Source organism: Aotus nancymaae, unplaced genomic scaffold (assembly GCF_030222135.1).
Source record: "Aotus nancymaae isolate 86718 unplaced genomic scaffold, 86718_ANA_hifiasm-v0.15.2.pri h1tg000057l, whole genome shotgun sequence".
In the NCBI taxonomy this organism is placed as follows: Eukaryota; Metazoa; Chordata; class Mammalia; order Primates; family Aotidae; genus Aotus; species Aotus nancymaae.
Genome location: NW_026988471.1, coordinates 68,951,097 through 68,973,323, shown reverse-complemented (window position 1 = coordinate 68,973,323; position 22,227 = coordinate 68,951,097). Strand labels below are relative to the sequence as shown.

Genomic DNA, 22,227 nt, shown 5'->3' with positions numbered 1-22,227 from the left:
TCTCCAAGTAGCAATTCATTTTGCCTTGCTGCCTAAATCATTATTTTACAAATTACTGCCCGCTTTCCCCAATATAAGATGCAGTGAGGAGGAGGTTCAGGAAAGTTTGAGGCCTACTTTTCTTTTTTGAGACAGGTTGTTGCTCTGTTGCCCAGGCTGACTGCACTGGTATGATCATAGGTCACCGCAGCCTCGACCTACCTTCCAGGTGCAGGGTGATCTTCTACCTCAGCCTCCCAAGTAGTTGGGACTACAGGTGCACACCACCACACTTGGCTAATTTTTTTCTTTTTTTGTAGAGACGAGGTTTTACCATGTTGCCCAGGTTCATCTCAAACTCCTGAGTTCAAGTGATCTGCCCACTTCGGCCTCCCAAAGTGTTGGAATTATAGGCATGAGCCACCACACCCAGCCTAATTTTTCGTATTAAGGTCTGCTTTTCATAAGGCATTTGAACTGCTTCACCCAGCATTTCAGGGGTTCTTTACAGACTATTCAGCTTGGTGTTTGAGGGTTCAAGCTTACTATCACTCCTGCCTTGATTTGGATTTGTGCTCGTTGCTCCCAGAAGGCATGGTTCCCACTTCTGGGTCTTCATTAGGTCCCCCACCCTCCCCACCTGTCTTGGCCTCGAAGTTCAACTCCTTTAATACACATTGCTTTGTTCCCTACCTTTTAATCTTGTCTTCTCTGCCCAGATGTTGTGGCCTACCCTCAGCCCCCAGAAATAGGCCTTTTGGCTTTTTATAATCCAGAGTACACTGAAATTTAGTGTTCTAAGCACTGTTCTGTCTTACATACATGCTTTCATCTTATTTTCACAAGCCCAGGAGGTGTTACTTTTAACATCTTTTGTTTACAGAGATTAAATAATTTGCCCAAAGCCATGAATAAGAGGCAGAACTCAAATGTGAGAGCAAATCTGGGCTCCCTTCAGTGACTGCTTGCCTAACCCTGCATGGCCATAGTGTGAGGTGCATGGCAGACCCCAATCTTAACCTCCAGGGACTCTCAGAACCAGGCCTGTACCTCAGGAAGATGTCTTGTAGAGAATAAGCCTCAACAAATATTTACTGCAGATACTACTACTTCCCTCCTACAAGAACTTCTCTTTGCCAGGAGTGATCTCCCATAGTGGCTGGGGTTTGAACTACCCACTTTGGCACCTAGTGGTCTATTGTTTGATACTATTGTTTCTTCTTTCCCTCATCTCAGGCTCTATTTTCATGTACTATTGTTTCTAATGTTGCCTTTGCCTAGCAGTTTTCCTTCTCTCATCAGGTCAGGTCTGTCCCATTGGCTGATGTGGATGTGAGGTTGCTACGCCTTCACAGCAGGATCTTCCTCCACTGAAGACAATCAGTGGCATTCAAATCTAAGACTCCTTTGGGGTGTTAAAAATGCAGCTGATTAGTTTTGGGGTGGGACACAGGAATCTGCATCTTTAACATCCAGATCTTCTTAGGTTATAGTCAGTGCATCAATCTACCTTCCTGCCTGTTAAGACTGACCCATTAAGGCAGGATTATTTCCTGGTATAGCAATTCTCTAAACATTGCACACAGCTGAAGAACTGGAAACTGGGCCTCTTTTGTTTCTGGATATACCACTTGGCAGGTGTAATAACATCCTGACAGGCTGCTTGCCACAGGTGCATGCTTGACACGTGCGTCTTGTTGGTACCATCCCCTCCCCCTTCCCACCTCTGCTGCCCAACCAAGACCCCTCTATTCCCACCACCACCCTGCAGCTGTTGCCCTCCTCCAGGCCCCCAATACCACCCCCCCATGCCCTCCCTTCTCTTCCTTTCCCTCCCCCATAACCCTTCCCCAGGCTCCTCCCACCTCAGAATATTTTTTTTGTCCCTAAGTTTATCATGTGAGGTGGGGGTGGGGGGACTGGTTAGATGGAGAGGACGCTCTGCCATTCGGAGGTCCTACTGAGTGGGCACACCTTTTCCCCTCGAGAAAACCCTGTTTGTACCAGAGAAATGGGCAGAGGCCTGTCTCTGGAAACATCCCAAAGCAGGCCCAGCCTGCCATGTTCCTTTGTTGGGGCACAGAGGGAATGGAATCTTACCGATAAGGTGAGAAGAGCTTGAGAGAATACCAAGGACGGGCCCACCCTTCTCCCTCCTCCCTCCAAACACCTCACGCTAAAAGGGAAGAAAAAAAAGCACCAACAAAGAGTTTAAGACAGCAATTCCCAGCTTTTTCAATTATGAAGCATTTTTTAACCAATCCGTTTTTTTAATTCTTAAATTCTTGACATTACAGAACTAAACTGAAATTTATTAACATTCCACTCTTACATTTCTTATCGACAAACAAGAAATAAAATTCATGAGCCAAAAAACCCAAAACAAAACTAAAAACAGGGAAAAGCTTATAAAACTAAATATGGATCCCAGCATTAACAGCTGAACAGAGAATGTGATTTTTAAATTCTTAGCGGATGATAAAGTTGTGTAGAAACTGAACACTTACAAATTATTTAAAACCTGGAATCACTGACCAGAAATTACACAGTTGGATCATGGGAAAACAGCAGAAAGGGGTTATCGAGGGAACCTACACTGTTCTAGCTGCACCCCATGCCCTTCTCAGAGGAAAGCCTGGCATTGATTAGATACTGGGCCAGACTAATACTGGCAGCAGAGCCAGTGATAGTAACCTGCCTACCAGAGGAGCCTTCCACTGGGTTGGCAATTTTGATCTGGGCCCCGGACATCTGGCGAATCTCATTAATGTTGGCGCCTTGGCGCCCGATTATGCAGCCAATTAAGTTATTTGGAATGGTGAGTTCATGGGTGGTTTGAGTAGATGCATCCAAACTTGCCCAATAGCCTTTCACCTCTGGAGAGCTGGAGTCAATTCCGGCGAATCCGGTCCCGCCGTGCATCATGGCAAAGTGAGACTGTTGTCTTGCCACCTGGTTCAGCTTGGCCAGATCGAGCGGAGAAATGGTGTGTTGTCCTTGAATCGAGTAGGCATCTAGAGGTGGTCCCTCCAGGTCATGGGTGGCGTGGGGGTAGCCCGCAGCGTCGCTGCACCGATCTTGGCCGCCCGCGCAGATGACTGGGGAGCTGGCCGGCATGGGCTGGTACGGAATGGTCATGACTCTCCCTTGCGGAGACTGGGAGAGCGTCTCCAGCATGACCAGGCAGATCTGCTTGACACACTCGGTAACGGACTGCGGCACGCCAGCGATGGTGATGGCCCGCTCGGTGGAGTTGGGCAGCATATCCCCCGCCACCTGGACCTGCGCCCCCGTACTCTCGCGGATCTCTTTGATCTTACACCCGCCTTTCCCAATCAGGGAGCCGCACTGGGTGGCCGGCACCACCAGCCTCAGGGTGACCGGGGGCCTGCTGGCCGCGGTGCTGTTGGTCATGGAGCTGTTGATATCTTCCTCCAGCTTGTCGATGATCATAGCGAAAGCCTTAAAGATGGCATTGGTGGGGCCGGTCAGAGTGATGATTCTCTCCGGACAATTCCCCTCCGAGATGTTGATCCGCGCGCCACTCTCCTCGCGGATCCTCTTAACCGACTCCCCTTTCTTCCCAATGATGCTTCCTACTTCCTTTCCGTGCATAAGAAGCCGAATGGTGAGAGTCACATTTAGTCCACTTTCAGTCACACCGGCATCCATGGCGAGCGGCGGGCGGCGTTCGGGGGAGTTGGGCTCGTTACGTGGTCAAGTCTTTGGCGGCTGGCGGGGGGAGGGGAGGTGTAGGCCCAAGACTGCCGGCGCGAGGCGAGCGAGGGCCGCGGGAGCGAGCGGGAGCGGGCAGGAGGCCGCAGCGTAGTCTCAGGGGCGGGCGGCGGCGGCGGAGGGGGCGAGCGGGGCCGGGAGCGGCGGGCTGGCGGGTGGGCGAGGGCGCGGCGGTAGCGACTCCGGCGGCAGCCTCGGCGGTCTGGGCGGGGCGGGAAGCCCGCTTTCAACCCCGCGTACCCTCTGACCCCGGAAGTGCTTGCTGCGCAGGACCCCTTGAAAAAAAATGAGGACCCGTCTTTTTTAGGTCACAAGATTGCGCCAACCCTCACATGGTCCTTAAAAAAAACCCTTCTGACACTGCAGTAGTGAGAACGAAGCGCACTACGGGGGGGAAGTTGTGAGTCCGGCAAAGTTTTAAAATGAATACGTATTTCTTTAACTCTAACGGCACTGGCAGGTGACTGAAATTATTAGTGTTGTGTATGGTAGACAGACATTATTTTCCTCCTCTACATAAGGGATTCCTGCGCGGAGCGACGCGGGCAGCCCCGGCGGAAACTGCAGGCACCAGACGGGACGCCGCGGGTTTAAAACGTGCGCGTGAGGTGATCAGGGCGCGTGCGCGAGGGTGTGGGGGGGACGGGAGGGGCAACCGCCGTCTTCCGGGGGGGAGGGGCGGCGAGGCGAGGCCTGTGGAGCGGGTGCGCGCGGGCATCCCGCATCAACCGCCACCCCCACCCCGGCCCCTGCCCCCCGGCGGCGGTCGGTGAGCAGAAAGACCGAAACCCACTCACGGCCGCCGCTCGAATTGCGGGTCTGCTGTTTGTGGGGTGTACTAGAAACGTGGTCCTAAAAAGAATGGCGTCCATTTACATAATGCTTTGTTTGCGTTTCACAAGTTTCGGTTAAAGCCACAGAAACCCCACCTCCTGCCCTTGTGTCGTTTCCACCGCGGCACCCTTGTCCGACTTTAGAAACAATAGTGTGCGCCTGTGGAGGCCTCTTTGTTCAGAGGGTGCCCACCAGGGCTTCAGGGCGTTTCTGCGGCTTTTCCCGCGCGGTCTGGGCTCCCACAGTTGTATTTTAGGCCCATGGGCGCAGCCGCCGCGCCCCGTTCTCCGGGGGCGGATCCACCACGGCCCGCCATCTTGGAAGGCCTTTACTGCCGGTTCCTCCCGCTGAAGAAGTGTCGCTCGAGACCCTGGCCTATGAGTTGTGATTTCTGCCCTTTCCCCTTGGCCTAAGCCACACCAGAAAAGGCCCCGTGCGCAACGTGCTTCAGAATTCCTCAGGGAAAGCGGCCAACGTGGCGCTACTCCGCCTCCCCCGTTCTTTCCCCGCGGGGCGGCCGCCATGTTTCTTGAGGACAAAATGGCGACACGTGGCTAGCATTTGTCGCCAACGAGAAATTGGGGTCCGCCCGAAAGCTTTATAATGCACCCCCCTTCCTCCTCCGGGCCTTCGCGGTTCCGCGAGTCTTATGACCCCTCCGGGATTAAAAAAAACCCCGCAGGCTGGTCTGAAGCTCGGAGGCCTAATTCATTCTTTCTTTTTTTTTTTTTTTGAGATGGAGTTTCGCTCTTGTTACCCAGGCTGGAGTGCAAGGAGGCCTAATTTTAACGCGTTTTCCTGCCTTTAATTTGAAACGAACGCGAATAACTAAAATGTAGGCACAATATTTAGCCTCTCGCCCTTTTAAAGCTTAATAATGGGTAATAGGGGGCAGTACCAAAGGATAATTTGGGTCCCCACCGTACCAAAGCATTTGGAAACCTTTGCTTAATTTAAGGAATAAGATAAATTACTGCTTTTCTAGACTTCCTAGCATGGTCCGTTGTACTGGGGAGAACAAGAGATGGTTTATAAAGCTTTTAAAAGCAAGACAACCGTGAAGAGACTAGAAGGCCTCTGACTTTTTCACAGGCCAGTTGGCCGGTGAATCTTATTAACAGTTTAACACAATTAGTGTTCACTTTTAGTTTAGAGGGGACAGGTGTTTATTGTGCATTGGCCAGTGCCAGCACATTCGATGCCAGGCATTTCACCGCATCCTATGTTTAATTTTTATCATGAGCCTCTGAGGTAGGTGTTCTCATCTCTCTCTCTTTTTTAAGCAGAGGAAGACACTTAAAGATGAAGTGCCTAATTCAAGGTCACACAGTGTCGGGAATGGACCTCCAGATTTCCTTACTGGTGAGCACATTTTCCAGATTTTTCTGTAAATCAGAGTTTTGGAATTTAAATGCTATTTTAAACGTTTAGGTGAGCTTGTCATTTAAATGAACCCTTCAGGTAATCTTTTGTTGTGTAGTCTGCCCCTTTTTGTATTTGGCGGCTCCAGCTTTTCTTGATATGAGGTACACCTGTAATGGGCGGTCTCAAGTGCTCTTATGCGGTGTTTGGTGAGGATAGGGAGGGGGAAGTGATTCAGCCCGCCCAGAGACTCAGGTATCTGCCAGTCTGGCCTTGGCTGTGGCACTTTTGAGTCTACCTGGCTCCGGGGGAGCAAACAGTTCTCTGTATGACTCATTTGCTTCTTTCAGCTCCCCATGGGCTTGACTCTTGCCTTCCCCACTCCAACACCCCAACCAGGTAAAAAATACATTCTGGCACCAAACCTCCATTTCTCTGCAGAGATTGACAGGGTGTTAGGTCAGTCAGTCTGTGGCCTCTTCAGTGGGCCAAATAGGTGCCTGAGCAGGGCTCTGATTGTGTGGGTGTGATACACAAAAGAAGGGCTTTTTGCCTTTAACTTGTGTTGCTATCAGATATATTTTCCAAAGTGCTTTCATATTAGTTTATATAACCCTACAAACACATTTAACAGTTACAGCACAGTAAGAGTGCTTACCGTGTGCTAGGCATTGTTCTAAGCCTTGTGTATTCAGTGTCTCTCACATTTTTTAAAAAACCACTGTAAGAAACATTTTACATTATGACAAGACATTTATGTGCACACATATAACAAAATTCTTGCAAAACAATAATTACTACATGCAGTGTTTTTGGGTAATTTCTAGTCTTTATATGTAAAAAAGGACACATTGGCCAGGCGTGGTGGCTCACGCCTGTAATCCCAGCACTTTGGGAGGCTGAGACGGGTGGATCACCTGAGGTCAGGAGTTCAAAACCAGCCTGGCCAACATAGTGAAACCCCATCTCTACTAAAACTACAGAAAAAATTAGCCAGCTGTGGGGTACACACCTGTAATCCCAGCTTCTAGGGAGGCTGAAGCAGAATTGCTTGAACCCAGGAGGCGGAGGTTGCAGTGAGCTGAGACTGTACACCACCTCACTCCAGCCTGGGTAACAGAGTGAGACTTCATCTCAAAAAAAAAAAGAAGGACACATTATAAATAAAGTGATTAGGGCACGGTTGCTTATGCCTCTAATCCCACCTCTTTGGGAGGCCTCGGCCAGTGGATGATGAGGTCATGAGATCGAGATCAGCCTAGCTAACATGGTGAAACCCCGTCTCCACTAAAAATACAAAAAATTAGCTGGGCCTGGTGGCACGTGCCTGTAGTCCCAGCTACTTGGGAGGCTGAGGCAGGAGAATCACTTGAACCTGGGAGACAGAGGTTGCAGTGAGCTGAGACTGCGCCACTGCACTCCAGCCTGGGCGACAGACCGAGACTCTGTCTCAAAAAATAAATAAATAAAATGATTAAAAACCTATTAATGTTGACTGCTTGTATACATTTAATCCTCACAAAACCTCCTGAAATGGGTGATGATATTAGGTCAGTTTTACAGAGGTACAGATTGGTGAAGGGGTAAAGCAAGGATTTGAATTTAGTCAATCTGAGTCCAGAGATACCTACTTAACCACTAAACTGGATATGGTCTCTGCAGAGGGTCCTGTCTCATAGGGAGACGTAATAGATGAGGGAATTAAAAATATTAGCAAGTGTTAGAAACTCAGGTCACAACAAAAGAACTAAATCGCATATAATCAAGGAATATTCAAACAAAGCCTTCTGGCCTTGTAAATCTAATCTATTTCTCTTCCCTAGAGAAAAGTTTATCCATCAGGTCTTTATTCCCAAGACTACCTATTGAAATATTTCCATAATTTTCTGTTATGTACCTTTGGGACTTACTGTACTGCCTCAGTGAAGCCTTACCTTTCCCAGCTCCCCCAGCTCTCAGCCTCCCTGCTTCCCCTGGAATCTTATAGTTCCTTGTAGTCCACATTTGGTTGTTGGTTAAATTTTAATGTGTCTTGGGGTTGATAACATGTCATACAGGAACCTTGGGTGATGCTGTGATCTGTCAAAGAGGTCACTGGACTTTGGAATCTGAGGCTTTGGGCCCTAGTCTTAGCTCTGCCCGTGACTAGCTCTGAGACTTCTACAACCCACTTCATCTATCAGGGTCTCAGTTCTCCTATCTAGAAAGCAAGAGATTAAATTATTCATGATGTCCAGGAAGTGATGATATTTGACCTTGGTTATTTATCCTTGGGTGGTGGGATGGCTATGTAAATATTTTCCACATTTTTGGTAAAATCTCCACTCCCTTCCTCAGACTTGCATTATCTTATGGATACCTGAGTGAATTCCACACCATCTATTTTATAGATGAAGCCACTGAGACATGGAGCAACTGGTTGAGTAGTCACTGCTCCACCCCTGGAGCCTCACACATAACTCGTCTCCTCTTACTCAGTGACCACAGGTTGGTTGAGGGGGTTAACAAGGCTAAGAAGGTGAGTCAGGTTTAGACTTTGGAAGTTGCACCACAGGATTTATGCTCCAGTCAGAGGAATGATTGTTGCTTCCTCTTATGTTAAGTTGATACGTCACGTAAAACCTTTCAAAATGATTTCACATTACTTGTTTAATCATCACAGGCAACTTTGCCAACTTTATTATTATGCCCATTTTATGGAAGAGCCATTTTTGGATCAGTGGAGTGAAGCGACTTGCTCAAGGTTACACAGGCTTCTTGACTCCTAGTTGTGGATTGCACTTTTCCATAGCTTCTGATGCTTGTGATATATATATGGACTTTAATGTATGGGATAACTTTACCGTAAACTCAGAAAGCTTTCCAGCCAGTCATCATTTTTCTGCCCCCAAGCAGCCAATGCATTTACCTTAAGTTCCTAACTCTTGTTTTAGAAAATCTCTTCTCTCCTTTCTCTGATGTTTACATTTATGGGTTTGGAAGGGGTGGGAAGGATTCCTCAATAAGACTCTTAAGTTCCCTTGGGGCAGGGACCACATTTTTTTTTTTTTTCTCTAATCTACCTGGTTCAGCAAGCATGCTACAGCTATTTAATTTTAATTTTTAATTTTTAATTTTTATTTTTTGAGAAAAGGTCTCGTTCTCTCACCCAGGCTGTAGTGTAGTGGCTCCGTCATAACTCATTGCCACCTCAATCTCCCGGGCTCAAGTAATCCTCCCACCTCAGCCTCAGTAACTGGGACTACAGGTGTGTGCCCACCATGCGGCTAATTTTTTAATTTTTATTTTTAGTAGAGATGAGGTCCTGATATGTTGCTCAGGTTGGTTTTGAATTCCTGAGCTCAAGTGATTCTTCTGCCTTAGCCTCCCACAGTCCTGGGATTATGGATGTGAGTCACCATGCCTGGCCTATAGCTATTTAAATTTGCCATATTGGCCGAGTATGGTGGATGAGGTGGTGAGGGGGGTGGAGTTTGAGACCAGCCTGACCAACGTAGCAAAACCCTGTATCTACTAAAAAAACACAAAAAAATTTAACTGAGCATGGTGGTATGTGCCTGTAATCCCAGCTACTTGGGAGGCTGAGACATGTGAATGTGAACCTGGAAGATGGAGGTTGAGGTGAGCTGAGATGGTGCTACTGCACTCCAGCCTGGGCAACAGAGTAAGAATCCATCTCAAAAAAAAAAAAAAAAAAAATTGCTACTAACATGTAACATTTTTTTTCTTGAATCCAGAAGTTATTAAACACTTTTTTTTTTAGTGGTTTCTTTTTCTCTCTCCCTTAAAATTTATCTTTCTGTTTCTCTTTTATTTAAAGTAATAGTAGGCTGGGCATGGTGGTTCACAGCTGTATTCCCAGCATTTTGGGAGGCTGATGCAGGAGGATTACTAGAGTCCAGGAGTTGGAGACCAGCCTGGGCAACATAGTTAGACCCTGTCTGTACAAAAAAATTAAAAAATTTAAAAAATTAACTGAGAATGGTGGTGTGCATCTGTAGTCCCAGCTACTTGTAAGGCTGAGGTGGGACAATTACTTGAGCTCAGGAGTTAGAGGCTACAGTGAGCCATGATCGTGTCACTTCACTCCAGTCTGGACAACAGAGCGAGACCCTATCTAAAAAATGAAAAATAATAAGAAATAAAGTAAGAGTAAATTGAGAGAGCTTTTTCCCTTGTTACTTTCTAGGCTACTACAGCTAGAAATATATCTTTTTAAATTTTTTTTCTTTTGGAAAACAGAGCTTTATTTCTCATAAAGAGTTGCAGCCTGCATGGCGGCCATGCTGCCTGGCTAGGAGGTGTAGCCTCCAGCCAGAAACCAGAACAGGCACTTTGAAGCAATTTGTCTTTTTTTCTTTTTCTTTTTTTTTTTTTTGAGACAGACTTGCTGGAGTGCAGTGGCAGGATCTCAGCTCACTGCAACCTCCGTCTCCCGGGTTCAGGCAATTCTCCTGCCTCAGCCTCCCGAGTAGCTGGGACTACAGGCGCATGCCACCATGCCCACATAATTTTTGTATTTTTAGTAGAGACAGGGTTTCACCATGTTGGCCAGGATAGTCTTGATCTCTTGACCTCGTGATCTGCCTGCTTTGGCTTCCCAAAGTGCTGGGATTACAGGCTTGAGCCACCGCACCTGGCCCCAAGCAATATATCTTACCCATTTTGTAGTTAACAGTTTGACCTCATGTGCTGGTGACCCTACACTGCTGTTTTGAGATGACTTCTTGGTTCTCTGAGAAATGTAAGAAATGTGTTCGGGTTGGTATAGTTGGGTGTGGTGGCTCACACCTGTAATCCCTGCACTTTGAGAGGCCAAGGCAGGAGGATTGTTTGAGCCTACGAATTCAAGACCCGCCTGGGCAATATAGGGAGACCCTTTCTCTACTAAAAAATTTAAAAATTAGCTAGGCATGGTGATATGTGTCTGTAATCCCTGCTACTGGACAGGTTGAGGCAAGGAGTTTCAAACTAGCAGACTGTAAGGTGGAGGACAGGGAAGAGTATTCCAGGCAGAGGAAGCAAAGGCCTGAAGCCAAAGAGAGCACAGTCCATTCGGAAGTTGTAGCTGTTTCAGGAAGATATGAAGGATGTTCACATTATCCAGATTTTGGTAATTATTGTTTTGCTACTTCACTAGCATAGATTGTTGAGACAACTATACTTGCTACAGCCCAGAAAGTTAAAGGCCTCACTTTATAGCAGTAATTCTAAGGTGAAGACATCAGAAATTGTACTTCTTGTCTAGAGATTCTAAGGAGAAATTGTAAATTAAACCTAACATTTGAGTTAGCAAATGATCAATAACTCTCTGTCCCATAAAAGAAAGAAGGGGCGATTGGGTGCAGTGGCTAATGCCTGTAATCCCAGCACTTTGGGAGGCTGAGGTGGGTGGATCACCTGAGGTCAGGAATTTGAGACCAGCCTGGCCAACGCAGTGAAATGCTGTTTCTACTAAAAATACAAAAATTAGCTGGTGTGGTGACGGGCGCCTATAATCCCAGCTACTCGGGAGGCTGAGGTGGAAGGATCGCTTCCCTTGGATACCTTCTCTGTCTACACTCTTCCTAGGTGCTCTTTTTCAGTACTTTATTTGTTAGAGACAAGTTCTCACTCTGTTGCTCAGGCTGGAGTGCAGTGGCATGATCATAGTTGACTATATACAGCCTTGAATTCCTGGTCTCAAGCAATCCTCCTGCCCCTCCTCAGTAGCTAGGACTACAGGTGCCCATCACCACGCCTGGCTAAGTTATTTTTTTGTAGAAAGAGGGTCTCGCTATGTTGCTCAGTTGGACTTGATCAAGACTTTAAATGCCATTATTTCCTCACAATTCATGAGTTTACATTATTAGCTTGAATGTCCTTTGCTGAACTCAAGACTTACATCCAGCTGTTCACTGGATATCTCCTTTTGGGTGTCTAATAGCCTATTGAACTTATTAAAAAACTTCAGAACATCTCCTCTCAAATCTGCTTCTCTGGAAGGTCCTCCCCATCTCAGAGTTGTTATTCTTCTCTATATTGAATAGGTAGAGTGTCTCCCTTAACTCTGTATTTTCATTCTCCTCATCCAGTCCACCAGTAGGTCCTGTCAACTTCACCTTAAAATATATCAAGTATTTAAACACTTCCCACCACCTGCCCTGTTGCTACTGGAATAGCTAAATGGTCTTCCTCCTTTTGCTCTTTGCCCCCTCAATCTAATTTTAACAGTGACCAGACTTATTCTTTTAAGTGTGTATCAGATCAAGTCACTGCTTTGCTGAAAACTGTCACCTGGGTGCTGAGATTAAAATCCCACCCGGTTCAAAAGGTAGTATCTCTACCATGGTCTACAAGACCATATAGGATCTGCACCACTGTCTCCCAGCTGCTCTGACTTCATTTCCTACCACTTTCCCTGGTGCTGTAGCCACACTGGTCTCCTTTGCAGTTGCTCCAGCATGCCAGGCCTTGGGGCCTTTGTAGTTTTTTTTTCTGCCAGGAACATCATTTTTCCAGACGTCAGTGTGACCTTCTCCCTTATCTCCTTCAGGTTTCTGCTCAACTGTCACTTAATCAGTGAAATATACCTTAACTGCCTTGTTTAAAATAAAAGCTATCTCTCTGCCCTCTGCCTTCTCTGGTCCCCTTCCCTGTTTTATTTTTCTGCATAGCACTTACTGTTTGACATACTGTTTATTCATTCATTGTTCATTATTTAGCAAGTACTTATTTTGAGTGCTGCCGACTGCATGCCAGGCATTGTGTTCTAGGGACTCTCTACCATAGTTTATTACATGTCACCCTCCACTAGAATGTACATTTCATGATGGTTAGGACTTTGTTTTCCTCATTGCTATAACCTCACTCCTAGAAGACTGCCTAGAACACAGGAGCTGAATGAATAAATTTATTTAATTTTAATTTTTTTTTTTGAGACAGAGTTTTGCTCTTGTCCAGGCTGGAGTGCAGTGGTGCAGTCTTAGCTTACTGCAACCTCTGCCTTTAGGGCTCAAGTGATTATCCTGCCTCAGCCTCCTGTGTAGCTGGGACCACGGGCGCACACCATCACACCTGGCTAATTTTTTGTATTTCTGGTAGAGGTGAGGTTTCACCATATTGGCCAGGGCTGGTCTCAAACTCCTGACCTCAGGTGATCTGCCATCATCGGCCTCCCAAATCCCAAAGTGCTGGGATTGTAGGCGTTGATCCCAGCCCCATCAACCTGGCTTTTTATTTTTTTTGTTTTGAGATGTTGTCTCACACTGTCATCCAGGCTGGAGTGCAGTGGCATGATCTCAGCTCACTGCAACCTCTGCCTCCCAGGTTCAAGTGATTTCCCTGCCTCAGCCTCCCAAGCAGCTGGGATTATAGGTGCCTGCCACCATACCTGGCTAATTTTGTGTTTTTTTTTTAGTAGAGACAGGGTTTCACTGTGTTGGCCAGGCTGGTCTCAAACTCCTGACCTCAGGTGATCCACCTACCTTGGCCTCCCAAAGTGCTGGGATTACAGGCATGAGCCACTGTGTTGGCTGATCCTGGCTTTTTAAATAATTACTTAAAAAGCCTGTTATTAGTCTTTATTTATTTAATTCTTTAGGTACTTTCTAGGTACCTTCTCACACAGCTACCTCCTCTCAGGATAAGTGAAAGAGTTTACCAGCTCAACCTTCCTTCCTGTATATCTGAAAGTTACCTTTCAGTAACCCTGGACACCCACTTAACTGTGTAGCCTTTAATCTCTGTGAACCCCCTCTGCACCTGTCAAATGGAGATAATGACAAATGACACCAATCTTTCTTCTTGAGAGCATCGAATGACTAATATACCAGTTTTGAGAACAGGCGAGTAGAATGAGGAAGGGAGGTAGAGGACTGACAGTTTCCTTTTAAAGTAAATACTATTTGTCTCTGCCTTATTTTGGGGAAAAAAAAGTTTTATAAGTATATGTTTTTTTTCCTAAGAGATAAATAAAGATTTTATTTTTAAAAAGAAAGACTTTAGAATATTACTTTTTATAGAATAATATGTTTCTCATAAATATTTTCCTTTTTCTCCACCCAGGTACTTATCCTGGATTACATGAGGGAAATTAAATAAAAATACTACAACCCTACTCCGAGCTACTCAATGAGGTGGTAGCTAGGTAAGAAAACAACCATTTCCTTTTAGATGAAGTTGGAACTTAGGAGGTAGTAATTTTTGGGAGAGGCTTAAAGGAATTGATAATGGTGATAACAAAAATAATAGTAATGGCCAGCTTTGATGAACCTGGCACTGAACCTGGCACTGTGATAAGAACTTTATGTGGGTTGCCATCTTCTAACAACCATATGATGCTAGTACTCTGAGAAGTAGAGCAGTGTAGTAGGAGTAAAGAGCATAGACTCTGGGGTCAGACCTCCTGCATTGACATCTAAGTTTTACCAGTAACTGACTGTGTGGCCTTGAACAAGAAAACTCTGCCTCATCTGTACAGATAGTCCTGACTTACAGTGGTTTGACTTACAATTTTCATCTTTACAATGGTGCAAAAGTCATATGCGTTAATTAGAAACTACACTAGAAATTCTGAATTTTGATCTTTTCCTGGCCTAGCGACACGTGTTATAATATGTTCTCATGATGCATGGCTGCAGCAACAAGCAACTCCTAGTCAGCCATGCAATCATGAAGGCAAACAACCAGTACTGCATACTGTACTGTGTTTAATAAATTACATGAGGTATTTAAGTTTTTAATAGGCATTGTGTTGGATGGTTTTACCCAGCTCTAGGCTAATGTAAGTGTTCTGAGTGTGTTTAAGATAGACTAGGCTAAGCTATGATGTTTGGTAGGCTAAGTGTATTGAATGTGTGTTTGACTTAAGATATTCGGGATGTAACCTCATCATAAGTCAAGGAGCATCTATATCTGTACCATGAGAATAATAATAATACCTGCCTCCTAAGATGGTGGTGAGTTAAATGACATAAACTATGTAAGGTGCTTAGCATAGTTCTTGGCACATAGAAAGTGCTTACCCACTGTCAGCTGTTATCATAAAAATTAAAATAGTTGTTTTTCTCATTTAAAAGACGGAGAAACAAAGGCTTAGAGAAATAAGGCAAATAAACGAATTTGCCTAAGTCACACAGCATACAAATAATGGAACCAGTTTGCACCCAGGCAGTCAAACTCCAGAGCTTTTGCTCTTAACCACTGCATCACCTTAGTAGGTTGAGGGGAAGACTGGGCAAAAACTGCGTCTTGTCAAACTTGAGTATAGCGTAAAGGTCAGGCTTGAGTTCTGACTTAACGTTTATTGTGATCTTAAGCATCTTATCAATATAGCATGAGCCTTGATTATTCTCTGAATTGATTGTTCCCTAGATGCAAAGACATGAAAGATAGGTTAGTTATGTTCTTCTCCTGCTGAGGGGTTGGGTATTTCCTGGGCAAGGAAATGGAGCTAAGCAAACATTCTGTCTCGGTGCTTTTTGGACCAGAAGTAAGAGCTTGTCTAGCCTCTCTTGTTATTAATGCTTATTTAATTTTTTTTTTTTTTTTTGAGACGAGGTCTGGCTCTGTCACCCAGGCTAGAGTGCAGTGGCACGATCTTGGGTCACTGCAACCTCTGCCTCTCTGGTTCAAGCGATTCTCCTGCCTCAGACTCCTGAGTAGCTGGGATTACAGGAGCGTGCCACCACGCCTGGCTGATTTTTGTATTTTTAATAGAGACAGGGTTTCAATATGTTTGTCAGGCTGGTCTTGAACTCCTGACCTCGTGATCTGCTTGCCTCGGCCTCCCAAAGTGCTTGGATTACAGGCGTGAGCCACCACACCCGGCCTTGCTTGTTTATTTTTTTTTACATGACTGGTAATGATGAGAAGCAGAACAGTGTACACATTGAGAATTTTCTTTTTCTCTCTCTCTCTTTTTTTTTTTTTTTGAGATGGAGTTTTACTCTTGTTGCCCAGACTGGAGTGCAATAGCATAATCTCGGCTCACTGCAACCTCTACCTCCTGGGTTCAGGTGATTCTCCTGTTTCAGCCCCCTGAGTAGCTGGGATTACAGGCACGTGGCATCATGCCAGCTAATTTTGTATATGTTTTTTGTTTTTTTATTGTATTGTATTTTAGGTTTTGGGGTACATGTGAAGAACATGCAAGATTGTTGCATAGGTACACACGTGGCAGTGTGATTTGCTGCCTTCTTCCCCATCACCTATATCTGGCATTTCTCCCCATGATATCTCTCCCCAACTCCCCACCCCCCCGCTGTCCCCTCCCCTATTTCCCCCCAACAGACCCCAGTGTGTAGTGCTCCCCTCCCTGTGTCCATGTGTTCTCATTGTTCAACACCCGTCTATGAGTGAGAACATGCAGTGTTTGATTTAATTTTGTATTTTTAATAGAGATTGGGTTTCTCCATGTTGGTCAGGCTAGTCTCGAACTCCTGACCTCAGGTGATCCACCCAGTTTGGCCTGTACTGGGATTACAGGTGTGAGCCACCGCACCCCACTATACATTGAGAATTTTCTATATGCTATGTACTTTACATGGATTATCTCATTTAATCCTTAAAAATAACCTAGCAGTGGCATGATCTTGGCTCACTGCAACCTGCGCCTCCCGGGTTCAAGTGATTCTCTTGCCTCAGCCTCCTGAGTAGCTGGGATTACAGGCGCACACCACTACACCTGGCTAAGTTTTTGTATTTTTAGTAGAGGCAGGGTTTCACCATGTTGGTCAGGCTGATCTCGAACTCCTGGCCTCGTGATCTGCCTGCCTTGGCCTCCAAAGTGATAGAATTACAGGCATGAGCCACCGCACCTGGCCTTGTTTTATAGAGTCAAAGAGCAGTTAGGAAGCTTGCTTCAAGTTGCACAGTTAATAAGTAGTAGAGCAGGGATTTAAAAAAGGCAGTCCATCCTGAGTTCATGCTTGCCTTTTTTTTTTTTTTTTTTTTTTGAGACTGAGATTCGCTTTTGTTGCCCAGGCTGGAGTGCAGTGGCATGATTTTGACTCACTGCAACCTCTGACTCCCTGGTTCAAGTGATTCTCCTGCCTCAGCCTCCCATGTAGCTGGGATTACAGGCACACACCTCCATGCCCAGCTAATTTTTGTATTTTTAGTAGAGATGGGGTTTCACCATGTTGGCCAGGATGGTCTCGATTGCTTGACCTTGTGATCTGCCCACCTCGGCCTCCCAAAGTGCTGGAATTACAGGCATGAGCCACAATGCCCAGCCACCTTTTTTTTATTTTGTTTTGTTTTGTTTTTTGAGACGGAGTCTTGCTCTGTCGCCAGGCTGGAGTGCAGCGGCACGACCTCGGCTCACTGCAACCTCTGCCTCCTGGGTTCAAATGATTCTTCTGCCTCAGCCTCCCGAGTAGCTAGGACCACAGGCTTGTGCCACCACACTCAGCTAATTTTTGTATTTTTAGTAGAAACAGGGTTTCGCCATGTTGGCCAGGATGGTCTCCATCTCTTGACTTGTGATCTGCTGGCCTTGGCCTCCCAAAGTGCTGGGATTACAGGTGTGAGCCACGGCGCCCAGCCACCCAAGTTCATGTTCTTAACCTCTGCACTCTACTGCTTGTAGTCTTTTCTTTCCTCTGTTAAGTAGGTAGTATGGACTGTATGGTTTAAGAGGTAGTAGGGCCAGTTCTGTTTTTCTCATATGAAAGATGGGAAGATTTTGACCACTGGACTAGGAATAAAGAAGACTGTGATCTTGTCTTGACCCTGCCACCAACTTGCCATATTTAGGACTTCACTTTTTTTAGTTTTATTGTCATCATTCATTAAACAAAGGGGTTGCTCTAGATGGCCTCTGAGGTCTCTTCGAACTCTGATGATCTGTAATTGATCATAGGAAGTAAGAGTAACACTTGCTTAGCTCCTTGAGTTTGGGGCAGTGGTATTTGTGAGTTCTTAGGGAGTCTGCCCTGTGCAGGGAAGATGCCAGATTCTAAGGCAAGAGATGAGCTGCCTCCCTGAAGAAGGTAGATCTAGGTTCTTTTTTGAGGCTGGTTGCCAAGGGAACCCAGCCTCTGGCCACAGCAGTCAGGAATGGTTTGGTTGAGGCTTAGGTACAGATAATGAAAATAAGCCACACATTTAGGTTTCATTCCTTGCCCTTTCTTCTATCTCCACCTTTCCTTTTCCTTTCCTTTTTAGGCTGCTAGTTTTAAATACGTTCATTTGTCAGATACTGTTTTAAGTATTTAAGTATTATATCATTTTACTTTTCATAGTAATCTTATGAGGTAGGTACTACTATTATTCTAAATTTACAGATAGTGAAATGGAGGCAAATAGAATTAAGTAATTTGTCCACATTTATTCAAGAGAAAGTAGTATCAAAGCTGTACTTTTAGCTACTAAGTTGTCCTGCCTGGTTGGATCTTTAAAAAAATAGGAGGAGGACTCCTTAGTTATTAGTGGTTTTTGTTTGTTTTGTTTTTATTTAGAATAAAAACTCTTAGAGCTGAAAAGAGCCTTCGAAGTAATTTGATGCAGTCTCCTTGTCTCCACTCTGCCATCTAATTACAGGAATGCTTTCTATCATTCTTCTGACAAATGATCTTTCAGGTTCTCTTTGAATACCTCCATTAATGGGGGAGCTTACCACTTCTTTAGGATATTGTTGTTGAAAAGCTCTCATCGGTAGAAATATAATCATAAATTTTTGAGACAGGGTCTTGCTCTGTCATACAGGCTGGAGTGCAGTGTTGGATTACAGCTCACTGTAGCCTCTACCTCCCTGGTACAAACAGTTCTCCCCCTCAGCTTCTCCCGAGTAGCTGGGACTACAGGTGCATGCCGCCATGCCTGGCTATTTTTATTTTTTATTTATTTTTTAGTTTTTTTATAAAGACAGGATTTCACTCCATTTTCCAGACTGGTCTTGGATTCCTGGGCTCAAGTGATTCTTTTGCCTTGACCTTCTAAAGTGCTGGGATTATAGGCATGAGCCACCATGCCTGGCAAAAATTATTTTTTATTTGTTTTTATTTTATTTTACTTTTTTGAGATGGAGTCTCGCCCTGTCACCTAGGCTGGAGTGCAGTGGCACAATCTCGGCTCATTGCAACCTCTGCCACCCAAGTTCAAGCGATTCTTCTGCCTCAGCCTCTCCAGAAGCTGGGACTACAGGCGCCCACCATCACACCCAGCTAATTTTTGTATTTTTAGTGGAGACGGGGTTTTACTATGTTGGCCAGGCTGGTCTTGAACTCCTGACCTCAAGTGATCTGCCTGCCTCGGCTTCCCAAAGTGCTGGGATTACAGGCATAAGCCATTGCACCTCCCCTATTTTTTTTTTTTTTTTTTTTTTTTTGAGATGAAGTCTCGCTCTGTTGACCATGCTGGAGTGCAGTGGCTCCATCTTGGCTCATCGCAACATCTGCCTCCCAGGTTCAAGCAATTCTCCTGCCTCAGCCTCCCAAGTAGCTGGGATTACAGGTGCCCACCACCACGCACGGCTAATTTTTGTATTTTTTAGTAGAGACAGGGTTTTATTATTTGGCCATGCTTGTCTCATCCTGACTTCAAGTGATCCGCCTGCCTCAGCCTCCCAAAGTTCTGGATTACAGGCATGAGTCACTGTGTCCAGCTGCCTGGCCTATTTTTTATTTTTAAGAGACAGGGTCTTGCTCTGTCACCCATGCTAGAGTGCAGTGGCGTGATCATAGCTTACTGTAGCCTTGAACTCCTGGGCTCAAGTGATCCTCCTGCCTCAGTCTCCTGAGTAGCCGGGACTACAGGCATGTACCACCACACCTGGCTAATATAAAACATGTCCTGTAGAGGCTGGGCATGGTGGCTCACGCCTGTAATCCCAGCACTTTGGGAGGCCAAGGCTGGTGGATCACTTGAGGCCAGGAGTTTGAGACTAGACTGGCCAATGTGGCGAAACCTCATCACTACTAAAAATACAAATTAGCTGATAATGGTGGTTCACATCTGTAATCCTAGCTACTTGGGAGGCTGAGGCACGAGAATTGCTTGAACCCAGGAGGCAGAGGTAGCAGTGAGCCGAGATTGCGCCACTGCACTCTATCCTGGGCGACAGAGCAAGACTCTGTTTTGAAAAGAAAAAAGAAAAATTTCTGTAGAGACTGGATCTTGCTAGGTTGCCTGGGTGGTCTCGGACTCCTGGCCTCAAGCAGTTATCCTGCCTTAGACTTCCAAAGTGCTGGGATTACAGGCATGAGCCACAGTGTCCTGCTGACAATTATTTCTTGTTTTGAATTGAAATCTAATTGAATCTTCTCATTAATTTAATTTTTAAAATTTATTTATATTTGAGATGGAGTCCCACTCTGTCACCCAGCTTGGAGTGCAGTGGCACGATCTTGGCTCACTGCAACCTCCACCTCTTGGGTTTAAGTGATCCTCCGGCTTTGGCTTCCCAAGTAGCTGGGATTACAGGCCTGTGCCACCACACCCGGCTAATTTTTGTGTTTTTAGTAGAGACAGGGTTTCACCATGGTGGCCAGGCTGGTCTTGAATTCCTGACCTCAGGTGATCTTCCCGCCTTAGCCTCCCAAAGTTTTGGGATTACAGGTGTGAGCCACTGTACCCAGCCTAATTTTAGACAAGTACCCTGGAACTATACAGAATAAGTATAATACATCTTCCATATGCCAACTTGTGAACCTTTGAAGACAGTCTTTCTAAGACGTATTTGGAGTTTATCCTAATTCTAAACTTTTTTTCTATTCAGATCGGTCTGCACAAAAGCAATTTCTACCTCTCTCTAGTTTGTAAATGCAGGCTGACAAATCTGTGCTTCACTTCTTATGATTATTTAGGTACAAGGTAAGTAGGCTTTCCCTTCTTCGTTGAAGAATGAATGGATGGTGAGCTAAGTCTTTACAATTGCCTATGAGTTTGGAGGGTTTGCAGTCTACCACTCTTGTAATCATTGGGAGGTCAGGCTGCTGCCCTGCTGCATACTCCATCAGAGCTCACAAAATGGCTGGAAGTTTATCCGGGCACTTGACAAACTGCATTTACTTCATCAGGCCACTAGGTGATGAACAACTCACAAACCCAGACTGCCAGGGACTGTTGTGTACAGGGCAGTTTCTGTTTATACTTGGAAGGGCCATTTGAAGTCATCTGGTCCAAACTCATTAAAAGGTTTTTGTTGGGGAGGGGAAACATATGTTTCTTATATAGTTTGTCTTTCCTGGCTTTGTTACAATTAAATATTAATTGACTAGGACCTTTTTTTTGTTTTGTTTTTTGATACAGAGTCTTAGTCTGTTACCCAGGCTGGAGTGCAGTGGGCAATCTCGACTCACTGCAACCTCCGCCTCTGGGGTTCAAGCAATTTTCTTGCCTCAGCCTCCCAAGTAGCTGGGACTACAGGAATGTATCACTGCAACCAGCTAATTTTTGTATTTTCTTTTAATAGAGACAGGGTTTCACCATGTTGGCCAGGCTGGTCTTGAACTACTGACCTCGTGATCCGCCTGTCTTGGCCTCCCGAAGTACTGGGATTATAGGCATGAGCCAATGCTCCTGGCCAACTAGGACATTTCTTTGAGTGATTTTCTTAGAAGTGGGGGATGGGTGGTACTTTAAAAGTCTTTATATGTCTAATTTCTTTTTAATCTTCATCTATGAATGATATTGTGGTTAGGTTTAGAATTCTTGGAATATTAGTCCTAGTCTCAAAAGAGTCTAAGTAGCTTTCCACTGTTTTGAGTTTCTGGTGATACAGATGAGAAGTCCAATGGGATTTTTTTCTTTGTAAGTAATAATCTGTTCTCTCTTTCCAGAAGTTTGTGAATTTTTGTTTATGCTTAAGAGTTTCCTATGGTATGCTTAGGTATCTGTCTTTTTTTTTTTTTTTTTTTGAGACAGAGTCTCGCTGTTGTTACTCAGTCTGGAGTGCAGTGGCATGATCCCAGCTCACTACAGCCTCTGCCTCCTGGTTCAAGCGATCCTTCTGCCTCAGCCTCCCAAGTAGCTGGTATTACAGACCTGGGCTACCACACCCAGCTTTTTTGTATTTTTAGTAGAGATGGGGTTTTGCCATGTTGGCTAGGCTGAAGTGTGTGTCTTTTTTTTTTTTTTTTTTTTTTTTTTCTTTTTTTGAGATGGAGTCTCTCTCTGTTGCCCAGGCTGGATTGTAATGGTCTTGGCTTGAACTTCTGACCCTGTGGTCTTGAACTTCTGACCCCATGATCTGCCTGCCTCAGCCTCCCAGAGTGCTGGGATTACAGGCATGAGCCACTGCGCCTGGCTTTGTAAGTCTTTTTAAAATAACCCTTGTTGGCACTTGATGAATGTTTTAGACTTAAACACTTAAAAGTCTTTTCTCAGTTTAAG

At 45.3% G+C, this 22,227-nt stretch overlaps 1 protein-coding gene and 1 long non-coding RNA gene across 17 annotated transcripts in view; one reads left to right on the top strand and one right to left on the bottom strand.

Annotated features, from left to right (window-relative positions):
• Positions 1–2,226: 2,226 nt before the first annotated feature.
• Positions 2,227–3,918, bottom strand: PCBP1 (poly(rC) binding protein 1). Its single transcript, XM_021671066.2, has one exon. It carries the CDS (start codon positions 3,649–3,651, stop codon positions 2,581–2,583), a length of 1,071 nt encoding a protein of 356 aa, XP_021526741.2. The 5' UTR covers positions 3,652–3,918; the 3' UTR covers positions 2,227–2,580.
• A 22-nt stretch (positions 3,919–3,940) lies between these two features.
• The window catches only part of LOC105704607 (uncharacterized), a 42,425-nt gene continuing 24,138 nt past the window's right edge, over positions 3,941–22,227 (top strand). For 5 of the 16 annotated variants that reach the window (XR_010337962.1, XR_010337953.1, XR_010337955.1 and 2 more), the window contains exons 1-3: positions 4,482–5,383; positions 5,835–5,910; positions 13,957–14,038. This is a non-coding gene — a long non-coding RNA (uncharacterized LOC105704607). Of the gene's footprint in view, positions 4,323–4,479; positions 5,384–5,831; positions 5,911–13,956; positions 14,039–22,227 lie in introns of those variants that run through there. The other 11 variants (XR_010337960.1, XR_010337952.1, XR_010337950.1 and 8 more) reach the window with 7 other exon arrangements.